This window comes from Camarhynchus parvulus, chromosome 1 (assembly GCF_901933205.1).
Source record: "Camarhynchus parvulus chromosome 1, STF_HiC, whole genome shotgun sequence".
NCBI classification, from domain to species: domain Eukaryota; kingdom Metazoa; phylum Chordata; class Aves; order Passeriformes; family Thraupidae; genus Camarhynchus; species Camarhynchus parvulus.
In genome coordinates this window covers 110,613,736-110,635,577 of record NC_044571.1, presented here as the reverse complement: position 1 = coordinate 110,635,577, position 21,842 = coordinate 110,613,736, and the positions used below count along the sequence as shown (strand labels likewise).

At 52.5% G+C, this 21,842-nt stretch overlaps 1 protein-coding gene across 1 annotated transcript; it reads left to right on the top strand.

The window, feature by feature from the left end:
* Positions 1-3,378: 3,378 nt before the first annotated feature.
* Positions 3,379-20,921, top strand: LOC115917251 (immunoglobulin superfamily member 2-like). The gene is made up of 8 exons (XM_030971063.1): positions 3,379-3,445; positions 4,382-4,759; positions 6,546-6,962; positions 9,648-10,025; positions 12,797-13,201; positions 17,333-17,737; positions 18,561-18,956; positions 20,728-20,921. Exons 1-8 carry the CDS (start codon positions 3,394-3,396, stop codon positions 20,919-20,921), a joined length of 2,625 nt encoding a protein of 874 aa, XP_030826923.1. The 5' UTR covers positions 3,379-3,393.
* The last annotated feature ends 921 nt before the right edge of the window (positions 20,922-21,842 follow it).

The window sequence follows — 21,842 nt, the reverse complement described above, 5'->3', positions numbered from 1 at the left end:
CAAAGCTGCAGCTTCCATCACTCCCTGTCCTCCTGCCTTCCACATCACTGTGGGCATACAGCAGTGGCATTTCTGGGTGGGAGACAGAGCTCCAGAGACCTGCCAATCTAATTAGTTTTGAGGCAGAGGCAGCATTTTTGGAGAGCTTGCCTACAGCCTGCACCCCTGGGCTGTATTCCCCCTCCCCATTTGGTCACAAGAGCAGCCTGAAATGTGGGGAGCTCTCTGCAGCTGCTCTTTGCAAGGCACAGAGGTGTTTACAGCCACACAAGCTGAAAACCCTTCCTGTGCAAAGCTGGATTTGCCTATAAAAGGGTTTGAGGTCTGATTTCCTTTGGAGGGTGGCGTTTGTTGTGACTTTTCAGTGGGAGCCAGCAGTGAGTGTGATGGCTGCAGGCGCAGGAAACCACAGCTTCCCTAACCCCAGGCGCCCAGATGGGGTGAGGGAACTCGTGGGAGCCATGTAGCCAGACTGGGATCTGGTTACAGCCTTTCCCCTGTGCTTGCCTAATCCCTTCTGGGTGTCAACAGACTCCTCCCCCTAAAAATGAACACTAATTACTGGGTCACCTCCTTCACCCTCAGCAGCTTCCTCCACAGCCTTTCTACCCTGATGTGGGGCTGAGCCTGCCTTATTTCCATCTCTCCCCAGGCTCACTGCAGTGTGTAAGGTGAATGTCAGCACTTGTCTAGCCAAGACGTTTCCAAATCTCTGTGGATGCTGCTGATGGCTGCTCTGCTCTTTTAGCAGAGCCTCCACCTTGCTTGGTAACTTTCCATGGTAACTTAGTACTGGGCTTGGTAACTTTCCATGCTGCATTTTTGGTGGCGTTTTTCTGGGAAGCTTTGACCCAAAGTGGCTGAGCAACATCCAAAGAGAGCATCTTCAAAGGGGTCCAGGGAGAGGCACGAGGAAGGAGAATGGAGGCATGCAATTAAAGATGGTCACCACCAGCCTGAAAGACAAAGCCAGTGGTCTGGGCAGCCCAATCCTCAGCTTTGTGCTTTGGAGGGGGAGATTGCTGTACCCTGCTGAGGTGCACTGAGAGGTGGTGCTGGCAGTAGCCAGGCTGTTCCAGGAGCCAGAGGCCAAGAGGGTTTAATCTCTATGGGACTATGCAGCACTTCAGTTCACCAGGTGGGGCCCTGGGCACATGCAGCACCTGGCTCAGAGAAGGAAAGTCCTCTGCTCTGTGCAGGTACAGGCAGGGACCCTCTGTGCTATCCAAGAAGAATATTTCCCTGTCATTTCCTGTCTGGTGTCATGCCTGGGAAAATAGGGCAAGGGAATCTTTCTCCCCATGGATTTGGACTAACTGATGTGGCTTCTAATGAAAATGCTGTCTTGGTAAAGAATTCTCTGATCCTCTCCCTTCACCCTGCCCTGCTGTATGTCTGGTTGCTCTGATTTCCCAGGGAGGAAGAGAGTGAGTTTTAGACTGTGCAGTCCCAGGAAGAGGGATCTGTTGGTTTTGTCCACAGAGCATTATTGCCAGGGATAGAGTTGGGCCAGGCAATCCTCTTCTCCCCAGTTTCTCTACTGCAAATGTAAACTGCGACTCGTGCATCATTAGAGCTGCAAGCTTGGAGTTAAACTGTCCCCAAGCGTGTGTTTATCTGCACACTGGCTGTCGGAAGCTCACTGAGGTTGAACTCCAAGTTTCCTTTCCATTTGCTCTGTCACTGTAGCAGAGATGCTTTTGATGCTTTTCCCTCCTCCATAGTGGTAAGTGGGCTGGCTTACTGTCAACAGGATGATCCCCCAGGGCAGTGCTGGCAGTGGGCTGCTCTTGGAAAGCAAACCTCTCCATCCCTTTCCTTCTGAAATGGGAAGGTTTAATCCTGCAGCACAGAATGTAAGCCTACCACACAGTTATGGCTGTGTCCTGCTGCCACAGGGCACAGACCCTCCTCAGGGTACAGGTGGGATCCTGCAGGGACCTCTGCCTGCTGCCACAGCCTGTCCCCTGCTCTGGATTTGGTTTTCTGAGGAGCTGGCTGATGGAGGGTCGAGCCTTGCAGCAAGAGGCCTCTGCCTCCACCTCCCAGCCTGTCATATGAGTTGGTTTTATAAATGGGGAAAGGAGGGACCTGGTGTTTGTTTTGGGTTGTTACATGAATCTCATTCCCTCTGGAAGCCCCCTGGGATCCAGCAAGAGGAGCTGTTTTATGGCTGGTTTTTGCTTGTGAATCCCTGAGCTAATTAAGGCATTCAGTCAATCCCTCTGGCAGCAGCGGGAGCAGCATGGCTCAGGGATAAATGCTTTGTGCCACCTGGGGAAAAAAAGCCCACCAACCCCAAAACAAAGAAAATAACACCACCCCAAAAATCCCCAAAACCAAAAAAACCCACCAAACAAAAAAACCCAAACAAATAATTTCAGCAGTGCCTCTGAGCCCATCTCTAGTGTTTTGGCTGCATGCCTCAGAAACTGGGTTTCCCTGCCCAGGATGTGCCCCTGGATGACCCACCATGTGCCAGCACACCCCTGGCACCTGCCAGCAGGAGCCAGCAGCATGTCCCAGGTGATGCAGCCACTGCACTTGTCTCTGGGAATGTGCCAGAGCCCCTGGGACCATGCTGGAACCTCCTGGCCTCAGCCCTCCAGTGCAGCTCTCCATGTCCCATTGCTGCTGCCAGAAGTGTTGGGCCAGGATCTCCCACATCCATGGGATGTGCATACAGGATAGAGGCCCTGGCCAATTCCTGGCTCTGTGGTGATCCTCCAAGAACCAACAAGCGGGCTGGACTGGCTGCTGTGATTCTGCTGACCATGTAGTGGATGGGCTGGGCTGGTGGGGGTGCTGTGGGAGGGATGCCCCACTGGGGGCACTGGAGTGGAGAGAGCTCGATCAGCCATCTTCAAGGAGCACTGTGCCACCCTGGCCTCTGCCTAAGGCATCATGCTGCTGGCTGCAGCCATGGGAAATAAATAGCTGGAGGAACCTTCATCCCTAGAAATCTGCTTCCATCCCTCCCTGGAATCCAGCCCCCTGTCCCCTCCTCGCTGTCAGCAGGGGGCAAGCAATAAAGGGGAAGCAATAAAGGGAACCTGAGACAGAGGTTTAGCCCATGAGCTGCTGCTGGACAGCAAAGCCACAGCCAGTGGTGCCCACAGGTGGGCATCTGGCACGGACACAGTGGCAGAAGGGGCTGTGGGCATCGTCACACTTGCCCAGGTGGCCTGGGGACAGGGTGCAGGCTGTCACCTCCCAGGGGGTGTTGCTTTGCTGATGCACCCTGCTCCGTGACTTCTCCCTGCCATTCTAAGCAGAGGAAACCACCACTAGAGACAGTTTCCTCCCAGCCTCTCTCTAAACAGCGGCGTGGCCATCGCCCATGAGAACCCATTACTGCTCCTCTGGGAGAGGATCCAAGCAGAGAGGATTCCCATGGGGCTGGCACAGTGCCTGGCAGCTGCCTTCCTCTTCCTCCTCCTCCTGGGTGAGTGCCCTGCCCAGTGGCCAGAGTTTTCTTGGAAGTGTTGTGGGGAAAGCAGGGCATGGGGGGCTCAGCCAGAGCTGCTCTGGCTCAGTTGCCATGGGAAGAGGTGCATCAGCCTGTGCTCCTTTTGCACTGTGTTTTCTCTCCAAAATGAGAGCCCAGACCCTAGGAGGGTTTCAGTGAGGGGACATGCACGTCCCTGTTGAGTGGCTGATTGCAGTGTGGAGGGTGTTACCTCACTCTCTCTCCCATTGGGAGGGAATTTCTGGAGGTTTCCTAGGCAGCCCTGTCACCAGCTCTCTTCCCTGGCCATCACAGTTGTTTTTTGATTCAGGACCGTGTCCTGTGGGCATTCTGCTTGGTGTGCATGCTGAGCCCCAGACAGAGCGAATGTCACTGCTGGGAGCTATATGGAAGGGGAGGGTCTGTGGGTGGCAATCCCCAGACCCTCTGCAAGCAGAAATGAAGGGAGCTCTTGATGCTTCCTTGTGCCCCCTGCCTTCAGAGGAGTTCTTGCTGACCCCCTCTCCTGTGCTCTCCTCCATTTCTGCCTATGGAGCATCTCTGCAGCAGCCAGCTGCTGCCGACCTCCACTGTCCCGTGTCCCTCAGCTGCTGTGTTGCATCTCCTCCTCTGGCAGTGATCAGCTCTGCACCCCTGCTCCCTGTGCCCCACGCTTTGTCCAGGACATGAGAGCTCTTCATTTTAACACACCACAAGCTTCCTCCAGTGCTCTCAGCCTGGTTGCTGCTTCCCCTGCAGTGCTGCCTGAGAGAGGCTCTTCAGGCAAGGACGGGCTCGGCAGCCCTCTGGCCATGGTGCTCTGGGCTCTGTCTTGGACCCCCAGAGTGGCAGGAGACAAGAAAGTTCAGGGCTCTGTTGTCACAGGGCTTGTTCCTGTAACTGCCCCCCTGCAAACACTGTGTGTGCTGGCAGGTCTGACCGATGCCCAGCGGCTGGTGACTGTCCAGGAGGGACCCCTCTACCGCGTCAGGGGCTCCCACATCACCCTGTGGTGCAAGGTGAGCGGCTACCAGGGCCCGGCGGAGCAGAACTTCCAGTGGTCCATCTACCTGCCCTCGGCCCCCGAGCGGGAGGTGCAGATCGTCAGCACCGTGGACCCCTCGTTCCCCTACGCCATCTACACGCAGCGCGTGCGCGGCCGCGGCATCTTCGTGGAGCGGCTGCAGGGGGACGCCGTGCTGCTGCACATCACCGAGCTGCAGGAGCGCGACGCCGGCCAGTACGAGTGCCACACGCCCAACACCGACGAGAGGTACTTCGGCAGCTACAGCGCCAAGACCAACCTCACAGGTGGGTCCTGAGTGGGGGCCCTGCTTGCGGTGGGACAGGTCGCTGCTGTCCCCACAGGGACATCTCATCTGTCAGAGGGACACTGGGGAAAGGGATTGATGGGTGGGGCTGAGGTAGGTATGTCAAGATACCCATCACCTTGCATGTTCTTTGGTTTGAGGAATGTTTGAAGCAGCTGGGGCTGTTTAGCCTGGAGAAGAAGGGCTTAGAGGTGACCTTATTGCTTCCCTTCAAGAAGTTGTAGACAGGTGGGGTCAGTTCTTGGGGCTTTAGCTGCTCAGAGTCACCCCAAGATGCATTAGAAAGTCTCTTTTCCCAGCCGGGCAGTCAAAGAAGGAGTCAGAACTCTTCAGTTCTCGGTCTCAAGGTTGTTTTTTGTTTCTTATCTATAAAATTCTTTCTCCTGGCCTGCTGAGGTCCACTCAGCAGGACAGACAGAGGCACTCTGGCCACCCCCGGGGCAGTGTTATCTTTTTACACTAAAAACTATGTGTACAATATTTACAATTACTTTCCAATACCTATCACCTATGTTAGACAGTGAACTTCTACTCTAAACCAATTCAAAAGTGCCAAGATGGAGGCCAAGAAGAAGAAGGAGAAAAGCTGGACATGCCCAGATTCCTCCATCTTGCCCCCTGAACCTCTAAGCCTCCTATTCTCCCATTCTAAAAACCCCAAAAATCTATTTTTCCACCCCGTGACAAAGTAATTATTATTCTACTTAGACTTTTGTGGCTTGCAGATCTTCATATAAGGTTGGTAACATTTTCCATGGGTCATAATCAAAGTCACAGGGGTCTTGGGCTCTGTGCCAGGGTCTCTGAGCCCCCTGGCAGGGGTCCTGGCAATCCAGGACAGCCAGAGGGATGTCCTGAATTCCCACAGTCAGTCTTTTCCACCGGGCAGCAACTGACAGAGCAAGAGGACACAGTCTCAAGCTACGTCAGGGAAGGTATAGGTTGGATATTAGGAAGAAATTTTTCACTGAAAGAATAATAAAGCACTGGAATGCAGTAAAGCACTTGGAGCTATAGTCTAGTTGAGGTGTTAGAGCATAGGTTGGACTTGATGATCTTAGAGGTCTCTTCCAACCTCATTATCCTGTGATTCTGTGGTTATTGCCTCCCAGCCAGAGCAAGGGGAGGGAAAGGAAGCCTCTGCTCTCCCATGGCCTGACTTCAGCTCCTGACACAGACCCAGCATGTTGCAGCTGAGCACTGGGGAAGGCAGGAGTTTCCAGGCTCTGTGGGTGTGGGAATTGACCCAAGTGGGATACCCACAGATGGAGGGAGGTAGCAGCTCCTGCAGACCATGGGGAGGGAAGGCAATAGGGTGGAGGTACAGAGGGAAAGGCCCAGCTCTGAGCCTACTGAGTCTACATGGTGGTATGGTGCTTCCACTTGGTGTTCAGCCTTGTTTTCTCCTTTATCTTGGTGCTGCACCAGTCTGCTGGAGATAGATCTCACTATTTGGGACAATGAGGGGATGGGCTCTAATCTCTGTGGGGTTGCCTAATTAATGCTGACTGTAGTTTGGCTGAAGAGGGCACTGTGAAGAGATTGACTGTTTTTTTCTTGTTTGCTGAGGTTTTAGTCGCTTCACACCTCAACGCAAGGTGATGGAAGCCTTGTCAGTCAGCTACAGATTTTTCTCCTGTTCTGTCAGATCCCTTGGGCCCTGGTTGCAGATTCTTGGGAGCTGTCCTATGCAGGGACAGGAGCTGCATTCTTGTGGTCCCTTTCAACTCAGGATATTCTGTGATTCTGTTTCTCCCCATGCTCAGTGATTCCAGACACACTCTCGGCTTCCATGGCACCCCAGGCCCTCAGTCACATGGAAGGGGATGTGGTGGAGCTGACCTGTGAGGTGTCCAAGGCCACTGCCCAGCACACCCATCTCTCAGTTGGCTGGTACCTTCTTCAGGGAGCAGGAGAGCAGCCTGCCAAGGAGATCCTCACCCTCTCCAAGGACTTCATCCTGAAGCCAGGGCCCTCTTATGAGCAGAGGTTCCTGGAGGGGGATGTGCAGCTGAACAAGGTTGGGAACACCACGTACAAGCTCGTCATCAGGGGAGTGAAGCCATCCGACCAGGGGCAGCTGTACTGTGAGGCAGCCGAGTGGATTGAGGATCCTGACAAGACATGGAAGGACATCTCCCGCAAACAAACACAGAGGACTCGGCTGGCAGTTTTGAGCCGGGGTAAGGCCTTTGCAAACTCACCTCTTGGCTCCAGCTCCCCTGTGCATTCCAGGCTCCACAGCAGCAGCATTCAGCGCCCCTTCACCTGCCTGTGCTGCAGCCCAGGGACACACTGGCTGGGCACTGAGGGGATGGGCTGGGCTGGGCTGAGCTCAGGGCCATGGCTCAGGAGCTGCTGGTGCTTTTGCTGCCAGCACCAAGCCCAGAGCCTCACAGAGCCGTGTGAGGCATTAGCAGAGGGCGCAGCGTGTGCCCACAGCAGCCTGGATGGATCCTTGGCAGTGCTAACTCCAAAGTGTGGCAAACAGGGTTGTTACACTGCCTCTAGGCTCTTGTGGCCTTAAAAAAGTCAGCTGCTCGTCACTGTGCCTCAGCACAGGCACGGAGGGACCCAGGGGTGGCCTGTGTGTGCTGCACAGCTCTTGTTGGGGGTGGCTTGTCTGTCCCTGTGCCACCAGCCCGCTGGTTTCCAGAGCAGCTGGTGCTGCTGTTTGTTAGGCCGTTCCTCTGAGCACCCTGTCTGCCATCCCTCCTGCCACAGCCTCTGCTGGCTGTGCTCCTCACCCTGCTTTTCCCCAGATGTGTGTGAGTAGCTGTGCCCAGGGGAAGGGAGAATCTCTCTCTCTCTGACTGTCACTAGTAAGCTTTAGCTCAAAGCTGCCAAGACAAGGCTGTGGCTAGTTGGTGTCCTTTAACACAGGGCGCAGTAAAATGGGAGCAGGTCACCCCCTGAAGCCCTGCCTGTGGATGTGGTGTACCCTGTCCCCACTCCTCAGGGTGGGTGGAGGAAGCCTCAGAGCAGAGCAGGGGCAGTAAGGGGAACTGATGTGCCGTGGGAGGGCGGTGAGTCAGAGCAGGAAACCAAAGAAACTGTCGGGTGAGAACTCCGCACTCCGAACGTGGCTCAGGGGAGCAAGCTATCAGGACGAGGGGGAGGGAAGTGTGCTCTCTTGTCACTTTGTCTCCTGAAACCTGGCTAAGCTTTATTCCCCTCATTGTGCACTGCTTGCAGCAAAGACTTCCCAAGCCTGCTGCTGCTTGGGGAGCACTGGCAGTCAGTGCACTTCTGTGCATCCTCTTGTTGAGGAGGGCTTGTCATGACTGGTGGTGTGAGGATTCAGGCGTCAGTGCCATGGGATTGTTTAGAAACTTGTCAGAGTTTGGTATTTGTCCTGTGGTAAGTGTTAAAGGCAGAAGGGAAGTGATGGTGGTGAGAGCTGCAGTGGTGGTGCTCCTGGTATTGCCATGGTGGCACAGCAGTGGGTGTGCAAGCCCTCCATCAAATTTGCAGGGCTGGTTTCGTCCTCCAGCACCCAGTGGGGGACCCCAGGGCTGAGCACCCCGTCACTCCGAGAGCCATCGGCCACTCTGACCATGGCTAGCTGCTCCAGCTATAAACTCTGCAGCATATATTTGCTATAAACTTCTATAAACTCTGCAGCAAATATTTAGGAATGCCAAACATATCTGCAACAGCTGGGATTCCTGTTCACAAACAGTTTATGAACCAGTGTTTAAATTCACAGGGTGCTGTGCTTTAGGTAAATTATTTGAGCCCTTCCAGTTGTGGTCTGGGAGCTGCTCTGTTTTCCTTCCAAACCACAGCATGTAACCTTTCCCTTGCTTTGAGACTCAGGGGGCACCACAGTGACCCAGGGACACAGTGGTGAGCCAGGGAATGAAGGCTCAGTCCTTCCTCCAGGTTTTGGCCATGCCAGTGCTTTGTGGGGTCATGGCTCAGGGTTTTGGGGTACCAGTGGGTCTCCTGCTTGCAGCCACTGTCCAGCCAGGCTGATGCCAGGAACCAGGGGCCTTGAATGCCCAGTGAGGAAGATGAATGGTATCACAGGACCCAGAGATGGGGTCCCTACCTCAGACACAGCTGACTGACTGCCCAAGAGGGTCTGCCAAGGGGAAGATGGCTTTAGGTTCCCCCTGTCACTGCCTCCTTTGCTCAGCACCTACTGCTAATTGGTGCGGGGAGCAGGATCCACCTTCTCTTTCTTCCTTCCTGCCTCCCCATGATGTGACAAGGCTTAACATTTCCGCTTTCTGTAGGAACTTAACACAAATCATCTCCAGCTTGGAGAGCATCTCTTGCCCACAGCCCACAGTAGCCACTGGGGGTTTCAGCATGCAGGAAGAACCACAGTAGATTCAGACAAGCCACTTGAATGCCAGCCCTTCGTGCACCTTCTTCTACCACAAGCAGCATAGTTAAAACCACCACTGTGATAAAACCCCTTTTTGGCTTACAGGATAGATGTTCCATGAGGTAAAACAGCTCCAGGAGGTGAGGCAGAGCAGCACCTGCAAAAGCTGATGCCTCTGAGTTCGGGCAGCCCCCAGTTCCAATGCCTGAGCTGAGCAAGGGGAGGCTGTGGCCAAAGGCTGTCCCAGTGAATGCTTTGCTCTGTTGGGTTTATCTCCTCTTAAGGGGGGAGCTCAGCTCCCCAGGGCTCTGGCTCTTCCTCCACCTGCAGCTGCTGCTTAGTGCCCAGAGCTGCCAACCCTCTCCCCAGGGTCAAAGTTTTCCATCCTGATCACTTTTCTTCTGAAAAAAACTCAAACATTTTAACAGAGAATTCCCTCCTGCTGCCCTCTGCAAGGCCACTGGTGCTGCCAGGCAGGAGGGAAGCATGGGCAGGGCCACCCACCACCTTCCTTGCTTTTGGTTGCCCACAGACAAAGACCTCTCCGTGGACCTCACTGCCACTGAACCCTCCCTTTCTGAAGGGGACACCTTGCAGCTCAGTTGTGTGGTGGAAGCCCCAAAAAGCAGCAACTTCAAAGTCATCTGGCTCCTCAATGACATGGAAGTGGCCAGGATTGACCCCCATGGGGTGTTGACTTGGGAGGAAGAATACGAGGAGAGAGCCAGGCTGGGGCAGCTCCGAGCATTCAAGCCAAGCAACACAGTCTATGTCCTCACCATCTCTGAGGTGGGGCTGGAGGACAAGGGTACCTACCAGTGCTCTGTGTCGGAAATGAAGACTCCTGGAGACTTGCAGAGCATCCAGACCGCTGTGTCATCAGGCATCCAAGTCGACGTGAAGCCAGTAGGTTAGTAAAGCCCAACAGCTGCTCTGCTGGGTAAAGTCTGCAGGATCCTTGACTGGGAAATGCTTTAGGTCTGGCCTCATCTTGACAAGGGCAGCAAGAGTGCAAATATGCCATAGTTTTTTGATAGAGAATGGGAAAAGCATTTGCTTTAGCACATATTAGCATGACAGACACAGTAGCTGTCAACAAAGTGTAAACCTTTAGTCCAGTCTCTTCACAGTAAGTTTTGGGGCAAATAGGTAGAATTCTGAGGAGTCTGGATCCTCCTGTATCTTTGGTACTGAAAGCTGTGAGCAACATCTGCTGCTACTCCTGAAAAATCACAGGAAAACCCAGCAGAACAGACACGTCTAGGGAGGGGGATCATTGTCATTTCCATCAGGGTACTCACACTGTTTTGGATGGATGATTTGTGAGAAACCACTCTAAGAAAAGTGTGTAGGAGGCTCTTGGTCTCCTTGTCATAGCTAGGTAATGGTTTTTCTGATGTAGCAGGAGCTGCCTGCTGGGACTCTGTTTCTTAACTCATTCTTTATGTATCTGTGTCCCTAGAAAGACATAAAACAGAAAGGAAAAAAAAAAAAAACCAAAATGACAACAAAACAAAAAACTGCAACCACAAAACCTTCTCCAAATTTATATGAAAAGGCTAGTCGAAAATTTTAGGCAATTCCCAATATCATTGAAGGGATATTGGGGACAGCTAAAGGTGATACAGAGACTCTATCATCAGAAGCTCTGAAAAGACACCTTATTATTAGAAATCTACAGTTCTTATAAAAATAATGGTGGACTTAAGACTTGATTGGGCCTTTAGGAATCTTCTGTCACACAGTTGGTGAACTATAGGAATATTCTCTCACCCTATTGGTGAACTATGAATAGCACATTCTGGAGAACCATATCTATAAACAACGGTTACAGAAAGAGAGATAATAATTGGTTGAATTATTTCCTCTAAGTTTCTCACAGCTTCTACACAGCTTCCCAGGATTTTCCTGGCAGAACTGTGTCTCTCTCTGTTCAGAGGATATGTAATTACTACACCCCAACTACTCTTCTTTTCCAAAATCAAGATTTGTCTGGTCTTCCCATGTAATGCTAGAGTATCTCTGGCTTTTCCTAAGGAGTGCAGCATCCCAACGCGGTCACTGTCATTTGCAGAGAGCCACCTGCGCCTGTCTGTGTCCACCAGCACCCCACGGGTGACAGCAGGAGACGCCCTGATCCTGCACTGCGAGGTGCAGGGAGCCACTGGCCCCGTGTCCCTGCGCTGGTGGCACCTGCCGCCGCAGCAGCCGGGGCACAGGGAGCTGGTGGCTGCCATGGAGCAGGATGGCACCCTGAGCCTGGGCAGCACCTACCGGGATGGGGGGGCTCGGGGGAGCCTCAGGCTGCAGAAAGAGAGCTCTGGAACCTTCACCCTGGTGATCCCCAGCACGCTGGACGAGGATGACGGTGGGCAGTACCGGTGTGAAGCCACGCAGTGGGCCCGAGGCCGGAACTGGACAGGCAAGGGGGAGGCAGCGGTGACGGTCAGCTCCATGGGTGAGTTCGGCCATCCCTGTTTCTGGGTTGGAGAAGTGGGTGGATCTCAGAATCTCTGCTGGTCAGAGTGACTCTGAGATACGTACAAGCCTCTTTTTCCCAGCCCAGCAGTCGAATAAGGAGTCAGGATTCTTCTATTCTCATTCTCAAAGTTGTTTATTATTTCTTATCTCTAACATTCTTTCTCTGACCTGCCATAGGTCTGTCTGGCAGGTTGGGTTGAGGCACACTGGCCACCCTCAGAGGTGGTGTTATCTTTGATACTAAAAACTACGTGTACATTATTTACAATAACTTCCCAATACCTATCACCTATGTTAGACAGCGAGTTTCTACCTTAAACCAATCCAAAAGTGCCAGCATCACCCAGAATGTGGAGGCTAGGAAGAAGAAGGAAGTAGGACATGGTACGCCCAAATTCCTCCATCTTGGGACCCCGAACCCTCATTCTAAAAACCCCAAAATCTATTTTTCACCCTGTGACAAACTATTATTCTACTTAAACTCTCTTGACTTGTAATTCTTCATATAAAGGTTGGTAATTGTTTTTCCATGGGTCAAAATCAAAGGCACAGGGGTCTTGGGCTCTGTGCCAAGGTCTCTGAGCCCCCCTGGCAGGGGCTCGAGTCCTCCAGGGCAGCCAGAGGAATTTCCTGGGTTTTGACAGGTGGACACATCAGTGGGACATAGGCCTGCTGTGCTCTGAGCCCTGCTGATGCTGCTGCAGGGTGACCTAGGGCTGATCACTTGGCCCTGCAGTGCTTCAATTTCCCCATTTCTACCAGGATGCCAGAGTCCTCCATGGTGTGTTTTGGGAGAGACCAGTGGGAGACACCGGCTAAAATGCTCGGGGACCTGAGGGGCAGTATCTTGCTCAGCAGGCCTGTCTCCTTAAGCTGGAATACAAAATATCTGTTCTAGCAGCATAATTACTTGAAGTAATTAAGTTCCACAAAGCTACTTGCTGAGTTGTCTGGTGGTATTTATCAGAGATACACCCCTGGTGCTGGCCTCTGATTGCTTCTCCTGCCCTCTTCTCTGAGAGCAGAGCTGCTCATCTCCATGGTGTGCAGTGACCATGTCCTTCCTTCTTGGGAAGGGAAGGGTGCCAGTGGGATGGTGCCGGGGAGGACTTGTGTGCCCATGCCAAGGGCAGGACTTGTGTCCCCAAGCCAAGGGCAGGACTTGTGTGCCCAAGCCAAGGGCTCTCTCCTCCCGAGCAGGTCTGGGTCTGCACGCCACGCTGAGAAGCCGAATTGCCACGGTCAGTTATGGGCAGAGTTTTGAGCTCTTCTGCCAAGCGGCTGCCAGCTACACCCTGGAGGAGGTGCCGCTGTCTGTGCGGTGGCATTTCCAGCCCAGCCCGCCCACGGGTCCCTTACAGGAGCTGGTCCAGGTCCTTCCCAATGGCACTGTGCTCTGGGGGGCGGCACAGCCACGCTTCCAGGGGAAAGCCCAGCTGGCCAAGACTGACACCTCCTTCAGGCTGCACGTCCACAGCGCCCTGCCCGCCAATGAGGGGATGTACCAGTGTGAGGTGGAGGTCTGGAGGAGGAACGTCCTGCCCCTGGGGCAGCCAGCAGCCAGCACCAGCTCCAATGCCGTGGGAATAAAAGTGGTGCTGCCAGGTAAGCAGAACCTTCAGCAGAGGTCTCTCCTGCAACTTTAAATCCATCAAACATCACCAGGGGCAACCCCAACTGATGTCTGGGGTGTCCCCAGGACTGCAGGAGATGGTGCTGCCTGTTCTGGTGCTTCCTCAGCACCTGACAAAACCTTGGAGGCAAATTTGGCGCTGGCAAGCGGCAGTATCTATTTGTTGGCAGATTAAACCAAGCATACAGGGATCAGCCTTGCCACTAGGATTTTAAGCCTGCTTTCTGGAAAGAAGCAGGCCCCCCCCAAGAATCCCAGCTGAATGTTTGGGGTGCAAGGTACACCCCATGGTGTGAGCTTCTGGGAGGCAGTGGAGAGAGACCAGCCTCTGAGGCTGATGCTGGGGTATGCCTGTGTTCCCTGGCCAGAATATTGAAGGTATGCTGAGAAAGCACCAGGCCCCTCTGCCGGGCTGGGAGCCAGCACTGAGCCTCCTGCCGGGCACAGCTGGGCTGCACAGCCAGGGCCCTGCCCAGGCTTCCCTTTTATGGCCACCCCTGCAGGCAGGGGCTGCGCTGCCATCCCTCCCGCCAGCATCCCGCTGGGAGCCTCATCCTCTTATGGAAGAGAGATGTTGCAAGCAGCCAGACCCCAGCCCCCAAGCCAGCCTGCTGCTTGCCACCCCCAGCAGCACCACAGTGCCAGTGTGCCCTGCTCACAGCTGGGGCTGCAGGGTTTGTCCTGGCCAAAGCCTCTGAGCCTCTGCAGGCAGGCGTGACAACATGGGCTGGTTTGGTTTTTTGCCCTTGTGTCTGTTCTGCTAGCAAAGGAGAGTTCTTGCTCTTTTTTAATTTTTTTTTTTTCTTGCAGTAAGTGCTCCTTCCTCTAAAATCCTTGGATTTTCGGAATCACAACCCAGTGAACTGAAATTATGCATTTTTCATGTATTTTAACTGATGGGTTTACTGTAGCTAATACATTTCCTCCCCTGTCTGGACTCTTTTCTCTGGTGCTCTCTCCTGTTCCACTGTTACTGCTTCCTCACCCCTGCGGAGCTGACTGCTGGGATGCTCTGGAGCTCCAACCAGCTGGGGCAGGGTGGCACTGAGGCAGAGGGGTGACAATAATCAGCATCTTTTAGCACACATCTGTAGTGTAAATGGCATTAAGATGAGCAGGTGTAATTGCAGAGCATCTACACAGAGGAGATGGCAGCAGCATGAGATGACAACATTTGGCTCCAAATGTATTGCAGCTGCTGCTGGAGACTGCAACACCATAAAAGATGGTGGGAACTGGGAGAGGGTGATGCACAGTGGGAGGTTCCTGCTGCCTCTCGTGCCACCTCTCTTGGAAAGGCAGCATGAGCCAGTGGAGGATATTTGGGAAGGTAGGGAAGTCTGGGGAGGAAGCTGGCTCAGGCAGCAATAGGGTTGAGGGGAAGCTGCAGAAAATGAAGCTGCAAATCATGAAAATCACCAGCCTGCTTCTCCTCATATAAAACCTTATAGTTGGAGCCTGCAGAGATACCGGAGTTCTTGACTTTTTGCTTCAGCACTTTGTTTACTACTTGATGTCAGTTGGTGCTTTAGGAGTTTACACGTTGCTGCGATCTATGGACCATCTTCAGATGGGAGGGACATCCATGAAAGATTATAGCAGACAGGGAAGGAGGACAGATCTTTTCCATTTCCAATATCTAAGGTGGGATCTCATAATTAGTGCTCCATGAGCCTCTCAGTGTAGCTGAGTGGGCATTTTAATTTTTCTCCAGTGAAGCTGGAGTGGGCATTTCACCTCGTGTCCTCCAGGCCAGCAGCCCACATGAGCTGTGTCCCTCTGCCTGCTCCACTGCTCAAGCCAAGAGTCAGCAGGCAAGGTTCACAGGGAGACAGGTTAATTAAATTGAAAATGAAAGGGAAAAAGGCATCATGGCTTTATGTGAGAAAGGAAGAGGCAGACAGCTCCTCTGCCCTTTTGGTAAATGATCTTTAGCAGCAGAGAGAGAGGAGACATGAACTAAAACAAAGGGGCTTTGCAGCAAGTGCTCTGCTTCCTCTTGAGGTGATCTCCGAGAGTGTAACAGCAATTTTGTTCATCAAAATCAAGCACTCAAGGCTTGGTTCCTGTGCCTCCTCTCTGAGATCTCATAGCTTTTCCTTCTCTGGAGCATTCTCTGTCCCAGTGCATGCCAGGCTAGGCCATACCCAAGCAAGACCCTGCCTGCCCCCTTGTCCCCTGGCACTTCACTGACTGGCTGAGGGATATCCTTGGTGCTGAGCAGATGAAGTTAGGGAATAAGTGTCTTATTTTTTCCAGCGTGGCCAGTTCACCTGTCACAGAAACACAGGATGGTGGTGACTGGCAGGGACCTCTGGAGGTGACCTGATCCAACTCCCTGTGCAAGCAGGGCCACCTAGAGCAGGCTGCCCAGAACCATCTCCAGATGGCTTCCGAGTATCTCCAGTGTCCCCCTCTGCATTTGTGCTTCCACAGAGCCAGCTCTGGGATGGGTGTGCTTTTAAATACTGAAGTTTAAGACATCAATCATACCTGTTTCTTCAGAGCAGCAAATGCACACTGTGAGATGCAGAACAGCACTGTGATCCCTTGGGAACATCCCCCTGCCATTCATCCCAGTGAGTGTTGCTGTGGAAATCCTCATCACGGAATTGAGGCAATAAGCAGGCACTGGGACTTGTGCAAGTGCCTCTGTGGAGGAAACTGCCAACCTTCTGGTGAAAATGTGTTTGTCTGCAGAGAGAAGGAAGAGTAATGGGGTGCAAAGAGAAAAGGATAAGCAGGGAGGTTTTGCTGGCAGATTTCACAGAAGCAGAGGCTCTACAGGGATGTAAAGAGATATTGCTTGGGATATTTTGCTTTGACCAGTCTCAAGAGAGGCAGTGAAGGGCTCTGAAGTGGATTGCTTGGGTTTTGAGAAGAAATGCTTGAAGGAAGGGGAAATGTGCAAGCTTTTTCCTGCAGTGCCCCTCTTCCCCCTCAGCCCCTATGGGAGAAGCCACAGCTCCCTCCTGTCCCAAAGCCCTCTCCACAACCTGCTGCCATTGCATCCCTTGGAGAGGGCTGGGAAGGAGAGTGCCCTGCTGAGCCTGTGGCCAAGGACAGGGGTCTGAGACATTCTGAGGGACCATCTCAGTGTGAGCTCTGCTGCCTGGCCCCAAACCAGCACCCAGGGGCTGAGCCTTAAGGGAGCTCAGCTGTCCCCAGCCTCTGTGGCAGAGGGTGTCCTGCTGCTCAGCTCATAGGCAAGGAAAGGGCTAAGAATGGAAACTCAGCCTACAGTCCCTTAAAACCCTGATGGGTGTCTCCTGCTGAGTAATTTCTCCCTACCCGAGGGTAATACCTGTGTGTATTCCTTCCCCTGACTGCTGAGCATGGAGGGGAGGGTGGAGGGGAAATGCAGGTGCCTGGAGGACCTTTAAAGATATGGATTTGCAGCCTTTTCACTGCTGGAGGAGAGGTTCCACTGTGGGAAGAGGTTCCCTCAGAGCAGGAGCAGCACACACACATCAGGATCAGGATTTCCCTCTGCCCAGGGCAGAGCTGCAGGCAGCACCATCCCTCTGCTCTCCTCAAGTGCACAGCACTGAACAATCACTGGGTGTGATCACAGAGGGTGTGCAGGACTCTGTTGTGTGGTTTTGGATTAATAACCACAGCAAACACCTGAGATGGCAACTGTTAGTGAAAACCACAGAGGCTCTGTAATCTCTCTGTGATAAAAGACACGTGTTCACAGTCTCCAAAGCTGTGGGCTGTTTTTGTCGCGTATGTGTGAGCCTGCTGATGGGAGCAGTGGTAGACAGACACATTTGCTTCAGACAGAGGCTTTGCCTCCCAGCTCCAACACAATGGCTGCCTCCTTCCCCCATTCCTGCTCCGTGGTCTCCAAGGCACCTCTCTGCTACTCTCCTGCCCACTTACACCCAGCTGTGATTCCCTGCTTTTATTTGGACAAGGGTGGTGGATTTGCTCATTCCCTCCTCCCTCCACCCTCTGCTCCAGCATCCCCTAACGAGCCTTTGTGCACCCTCTTCCTTACTGCTCTTCCAGTGTGTTTCTCTCAGCTTTATTCCCCTCCTTGTCAGTATCCCTGTACTGGCAGCTGCATCTGGCATGACTGTTTTGTTTCTCCATTTTAGAAAGCAAGCTTCAGGTTGCTACGAAGGACAGCTCTGTGGAAATTGCCAGTGGTAATGCAGCCATTCAGTGCAGGATTGTGTTTGCCCAGGATAATTCACAGTTTGCTGTTACCTGGTACCTCCTGCCTCCTCTGGCAGACACAAGAAAAACCCTGCAAATCCTCAGGGCCAACTACACCAGCGTACTGGAATATGGGCCTGAATTCAGCTCTCCTGCACAAAAGTCCCGGTTCCTGAGCCAGAGGGTGTCCAGCAGCCTATTCCAGCTGCAGATCCTCTCTGCAAACCTGGGGGACCAGGGCAGCTACTACTGTGTGGTGGAGGAATGGCTCTGGCTGGTGGATGGCTGGTACAAGCTCGGGGAGAGAGCATCGGGAAGGACCACGCTGCAGTTCAAACTCTCAGGTGAGCAGGTGTTATCCCTGGTGTAGGTGCTGCTGGAGAAGGTTGGATCAACTCATGACAGGCCCCTGCCAGGCCTCTCCTAAGCTGGCAGGGCTTAGGAAAAGCAGCAGCTCCTGTGTTGGATCAGAGGCTTAGGGATGCAGGAGTTGTCAGTGCCTCTCAAAGGGAAATAGGGAATTAGGGAGATTTACCACATCCTCCCAAGCCAACCGAGCTGCTATTTTTGCTACTGGCAGATGTAGTCGAATGCTTCATAACAAAGTGAATTTTGGCCTTTTTCTTTTCCCTCCAACACCTGGTGCACTTGGGTGGTTGTGCAACGCTGTGAATAGAGAAGCTGCCCTTACCTGGTGCTCCTGAGCATCCTGAAGGAAAACACTTGGTTTTCCTTACCCTGCAGCACATTGCTGCTAAGGAACAAGGCTGGAGGTTCAGCTGCTCTCACCTTAATCACTGCACCTCTGGGGTGCATGGTGGGTCTCCCTGGCTCAGTTCTTCCCTCTCTCAGCCTCACCCCAGCCCTAAATAAAGTGGATCAGAGAATACCAGCTTCCTAAATAGCTTTTGGTCCAAAAGATGCCTTTATCACTTATTTGGAGTGGGTAGGAAGTATTACTGCACAGGGGGCAGAGATGATGGGCAGAGTGGGGACACGACACCCCAGGGAGAATGAGTCACAGCAGCAAGGGGCCTGTGGGACGCCATCCCAATCCCTCACACTTTGCTCCAGAAGGTTCCTGTCAGCCTGTGGGTGCAGGCAGAAATGTTTTTACAGCTGCACACCACTACAACATCTCTTTCTGCTCACACTCTTCCCCCACAGAGCGCGAGCTGCAGATGGAGAAAACCAACAACAGCATCTCCGCGCGGGAGGGCGAGGAGGCCACGCTGCCCTGCCGGCTGCAGAACGCCCTCCTGCCCCACTCACGCCTCTCAGCCACCTGGTTCCAGGTGAAGGGCAGTGGCCGTGACAGTGCCCTGCTGTCCCTGCAGCGCGATGGCACCGTGCAGTACCCCGAGGGGCGGCTGGCAGCGAGGCTGTTCCTGCGCCGTCCCTCCGCCCGCGACTTCAGCCTGACGCTGAGCAGCGTGGAGAGCGGAGATGCTGGGGCATATTACTGCCAGCTGCAGGAATGGCAGCAGCAGGGCGAGGGGAAGGGCTGGGCTGTGCAGGCCTTGGCACGCTCAGGGAACACCCAGCTCATCACCATCCCGCCAGGTAACGCTGCTGGGCGCCAGGGGCTGATCACCTCCTCTCCCCAGAGCCATGCTGGGGCCAGGACCTAAATGTTTTGGGGGGAAAATTCTTGGTGTGATTTCTCTGGCAAGTCTGTCTAGGCTGAGGGCTCTCTAAACTTCACTTTGGGGTGAGTGGGGGGTCTGTGCTGGGTGCAAAGGTAGTGTCACAGACATGTTTTATGAAAAATCCTTTCCTTAGGATTTTTCTCCTGAGAAGCTGAGAGGCCTCAGGAACAAAATGTAAACATTTATTATCTGCTGCTGTGGAATGCAACAGGTGGATCTGTGATTGGTCTCATGTGGTTGTTTCTAATTAATGGCCAGTCACAGTCCAGCTGTCTCAGACTGTCTCAGTCAGTCGCAAGGCTTTGTTATCATTCCTTTTCTATTCTTAGCTAGCCTTCTGATGAAATCCTTTCTTCTATTCTTTTAGTATAGCTTTAATATAAGATATATATCACAAGGTAGGACTGGATTCTGAATGCAGAAGTTTAGGTAAATAAAAGCAAAGGTTTCAGTCAGGTGCATGCAGCATTTTTAGGAAGGTAATAGGCAGGAGTTGTTGCTGCTTTGGGAAAATAGGAGGCTCAGATGACCCATGTGGGGGAAAAAATATAAACTGTGAAATCAATCATGATGCACCCAGCTGAGAGGATCTTGCACTTGTACTTGCCTTCAGCTCTGGAGCTGCCATGCCTGAAGCCAGCCTGGGTGCCTACACGAGTTCTGGCTTCTGCAGCAATTCCCAGAGCTGACCATCATGGAAAGAGAGACCCTGCAGAGCCCTCCCCTCTGCCTGCTGCTCCCACAGCCAGGCACAGGCCTGCTCTCATGACTTTGCACCTACAGCAGAGCTAATCTGGATTTAATTGCACAGAGAGGGACTGACAGCACTTTGTCCCCCCTGCTGTTGTGTTACTGCTGTTATCCATCACAGCTCTCTAGCACGCAAGATTTCTCCTTCATCAGCTCCCTCTATCTCTTGTTACCTATTACTGGTGGAAAAGGCATTGCTAAAATTGCTCAGTAACTGGTAGTAAATTCTCCTCCAATTTTTGAGTAAGTGTTTTTGCCAAGTGGTTTTCATGGTTTTCACAAAAGGCAAAAGATTAGCTGGGTGTTTTCTCTTTCTCCCTCTCTTTTTTATTTTTTTTTTTGGGTGGCCATGTGTGTGCATATGTGTTCCTCCAGTGATGCAGGTATCTTTGAAGTACCCAGCAGCTTCCACCTCAGCTAGGGAGCTGTTCTGCCAGGGATGAGGATGGTGCTCACAGCTGCCTGCAGCTCACTGGGGATGAAATATGATAGCAGATCAGCAGTAACAAGGAGGGGCAGGTGTCTGGGGGGGACAGGGACCTCTTGATCAGATTTCCTTTGCTTTCCTCTTATCCCATCTTGCTCAGTGGTGCAGCCTCTGACAGATTTCTACCTCATCCCACTGTCACTGGTGTCAGGCAGGGTGTGTTGCTTTTCCTCACTGAGCCCAGTCTGGAACGGGTTAGCAGAAGAACTGGGCTGTTTCTGTTGGGATGTTTCAGATGAACAAGCCAGGGCTTTATCTGACCTCCCCAGACAAGAAATTGAGGCAAATTACCTGGTTTCTCTCTCCCTTCTCCTCAGGTAGCCTGAATGAATTCTTAAAAATTGGTAGCTGTTGAATACTGAGGGAAAAGTGTTAAGAAAATAGCACTTAGGAGTGAGAAACTTAAACTAGCTTGGGGCCTCACTTTTTCTTTCTTTTTTCCCTTCAGAGTCAACTGTTTTGTCTAGGATCTGCTCATCCCCACCACTGCTGAACTTCATCTTATACTTACCACTGGTTCTGATCCTTCTGCTGGCCCTTGCTGTCTTCTGCTGGTACTGCAAATTCAGGAAAAGCAAGAAGAGCAACATCACTGGATGGATGATGGAACTGGAAGGGAATGAAGAGGCCAAGAAAACTTAGCTGGTATGTAGAGGCAGGTGTAACTTGGAGGACAGAGCTGAACAGCTGAGGAGGACTGAGTACTTGCAGAGGGGCTTTTTAATTTTTTGTAGTAGCTCTTGCAATAAATCCTTGAAATTGTGTGTTTGCTTTTGGTGGAATGAAGCAGCTTTGGAATTACTAAGCAAATAGGGTTTTCATAACAAGTGTTTCTGTCTTTTAGGTTAGGTACTCCCCCATTTCCTGCTCTGTTTGTTGTGGTAAATTTGGAGGCCCTTGCAGTATGCATCTCCCACTGTGGATGGAATTGATGTTATTCCTCTGCAGGAATAAGGGAAAAAACAGCTCTTTCTGTGCTGTGACACAAAAGTACCACATTTCTACTACTTTTAGTTGTCGTGACAAAATCTATGTGGTATCCAGGCTAAAAACCAGTGGTAGAACAGGAAGTGGAATATTGGTGTCCCATTTCAGTCATCGCCCTTGCCTTTGCCCACTCTTTGCTGGGGAAGCTCTTGGACACCTCTGTTTTCACATCCTGAGAGTTCCCAAAAGCATCACCTCTCCAAAATGAAATGGGTCTTCATCCCAAAACCTGTCACAGGAACATGAGGACTGAGCAAGGCTGGCTGGGCCTGAAGAAAGTCCAGAGCAGAGGAATCGCAGCCATTCGCAAAAAACCAAATCCTGTTGACCCAGTAAAGGACGGGCATGGAGTCTTGGATCTCAGAAGGAAGATGTGGACATCAAAACATCTCAGAGAGGAGCCTACAAACTTCCAGCTCCTTCCTTTGCTTTTGCTGTGGGAGAAGGCAGCATCCAGCCCCTGGCACCTGGGCTGTCATATCCACATTGTCCCATGTAATAAAAAAAGCCATGTGTTTGCTTGTGGAGCAGCTCCTCTATACCCTGGAATCCAGCTTGGGCTCACCTTTTCAAGGC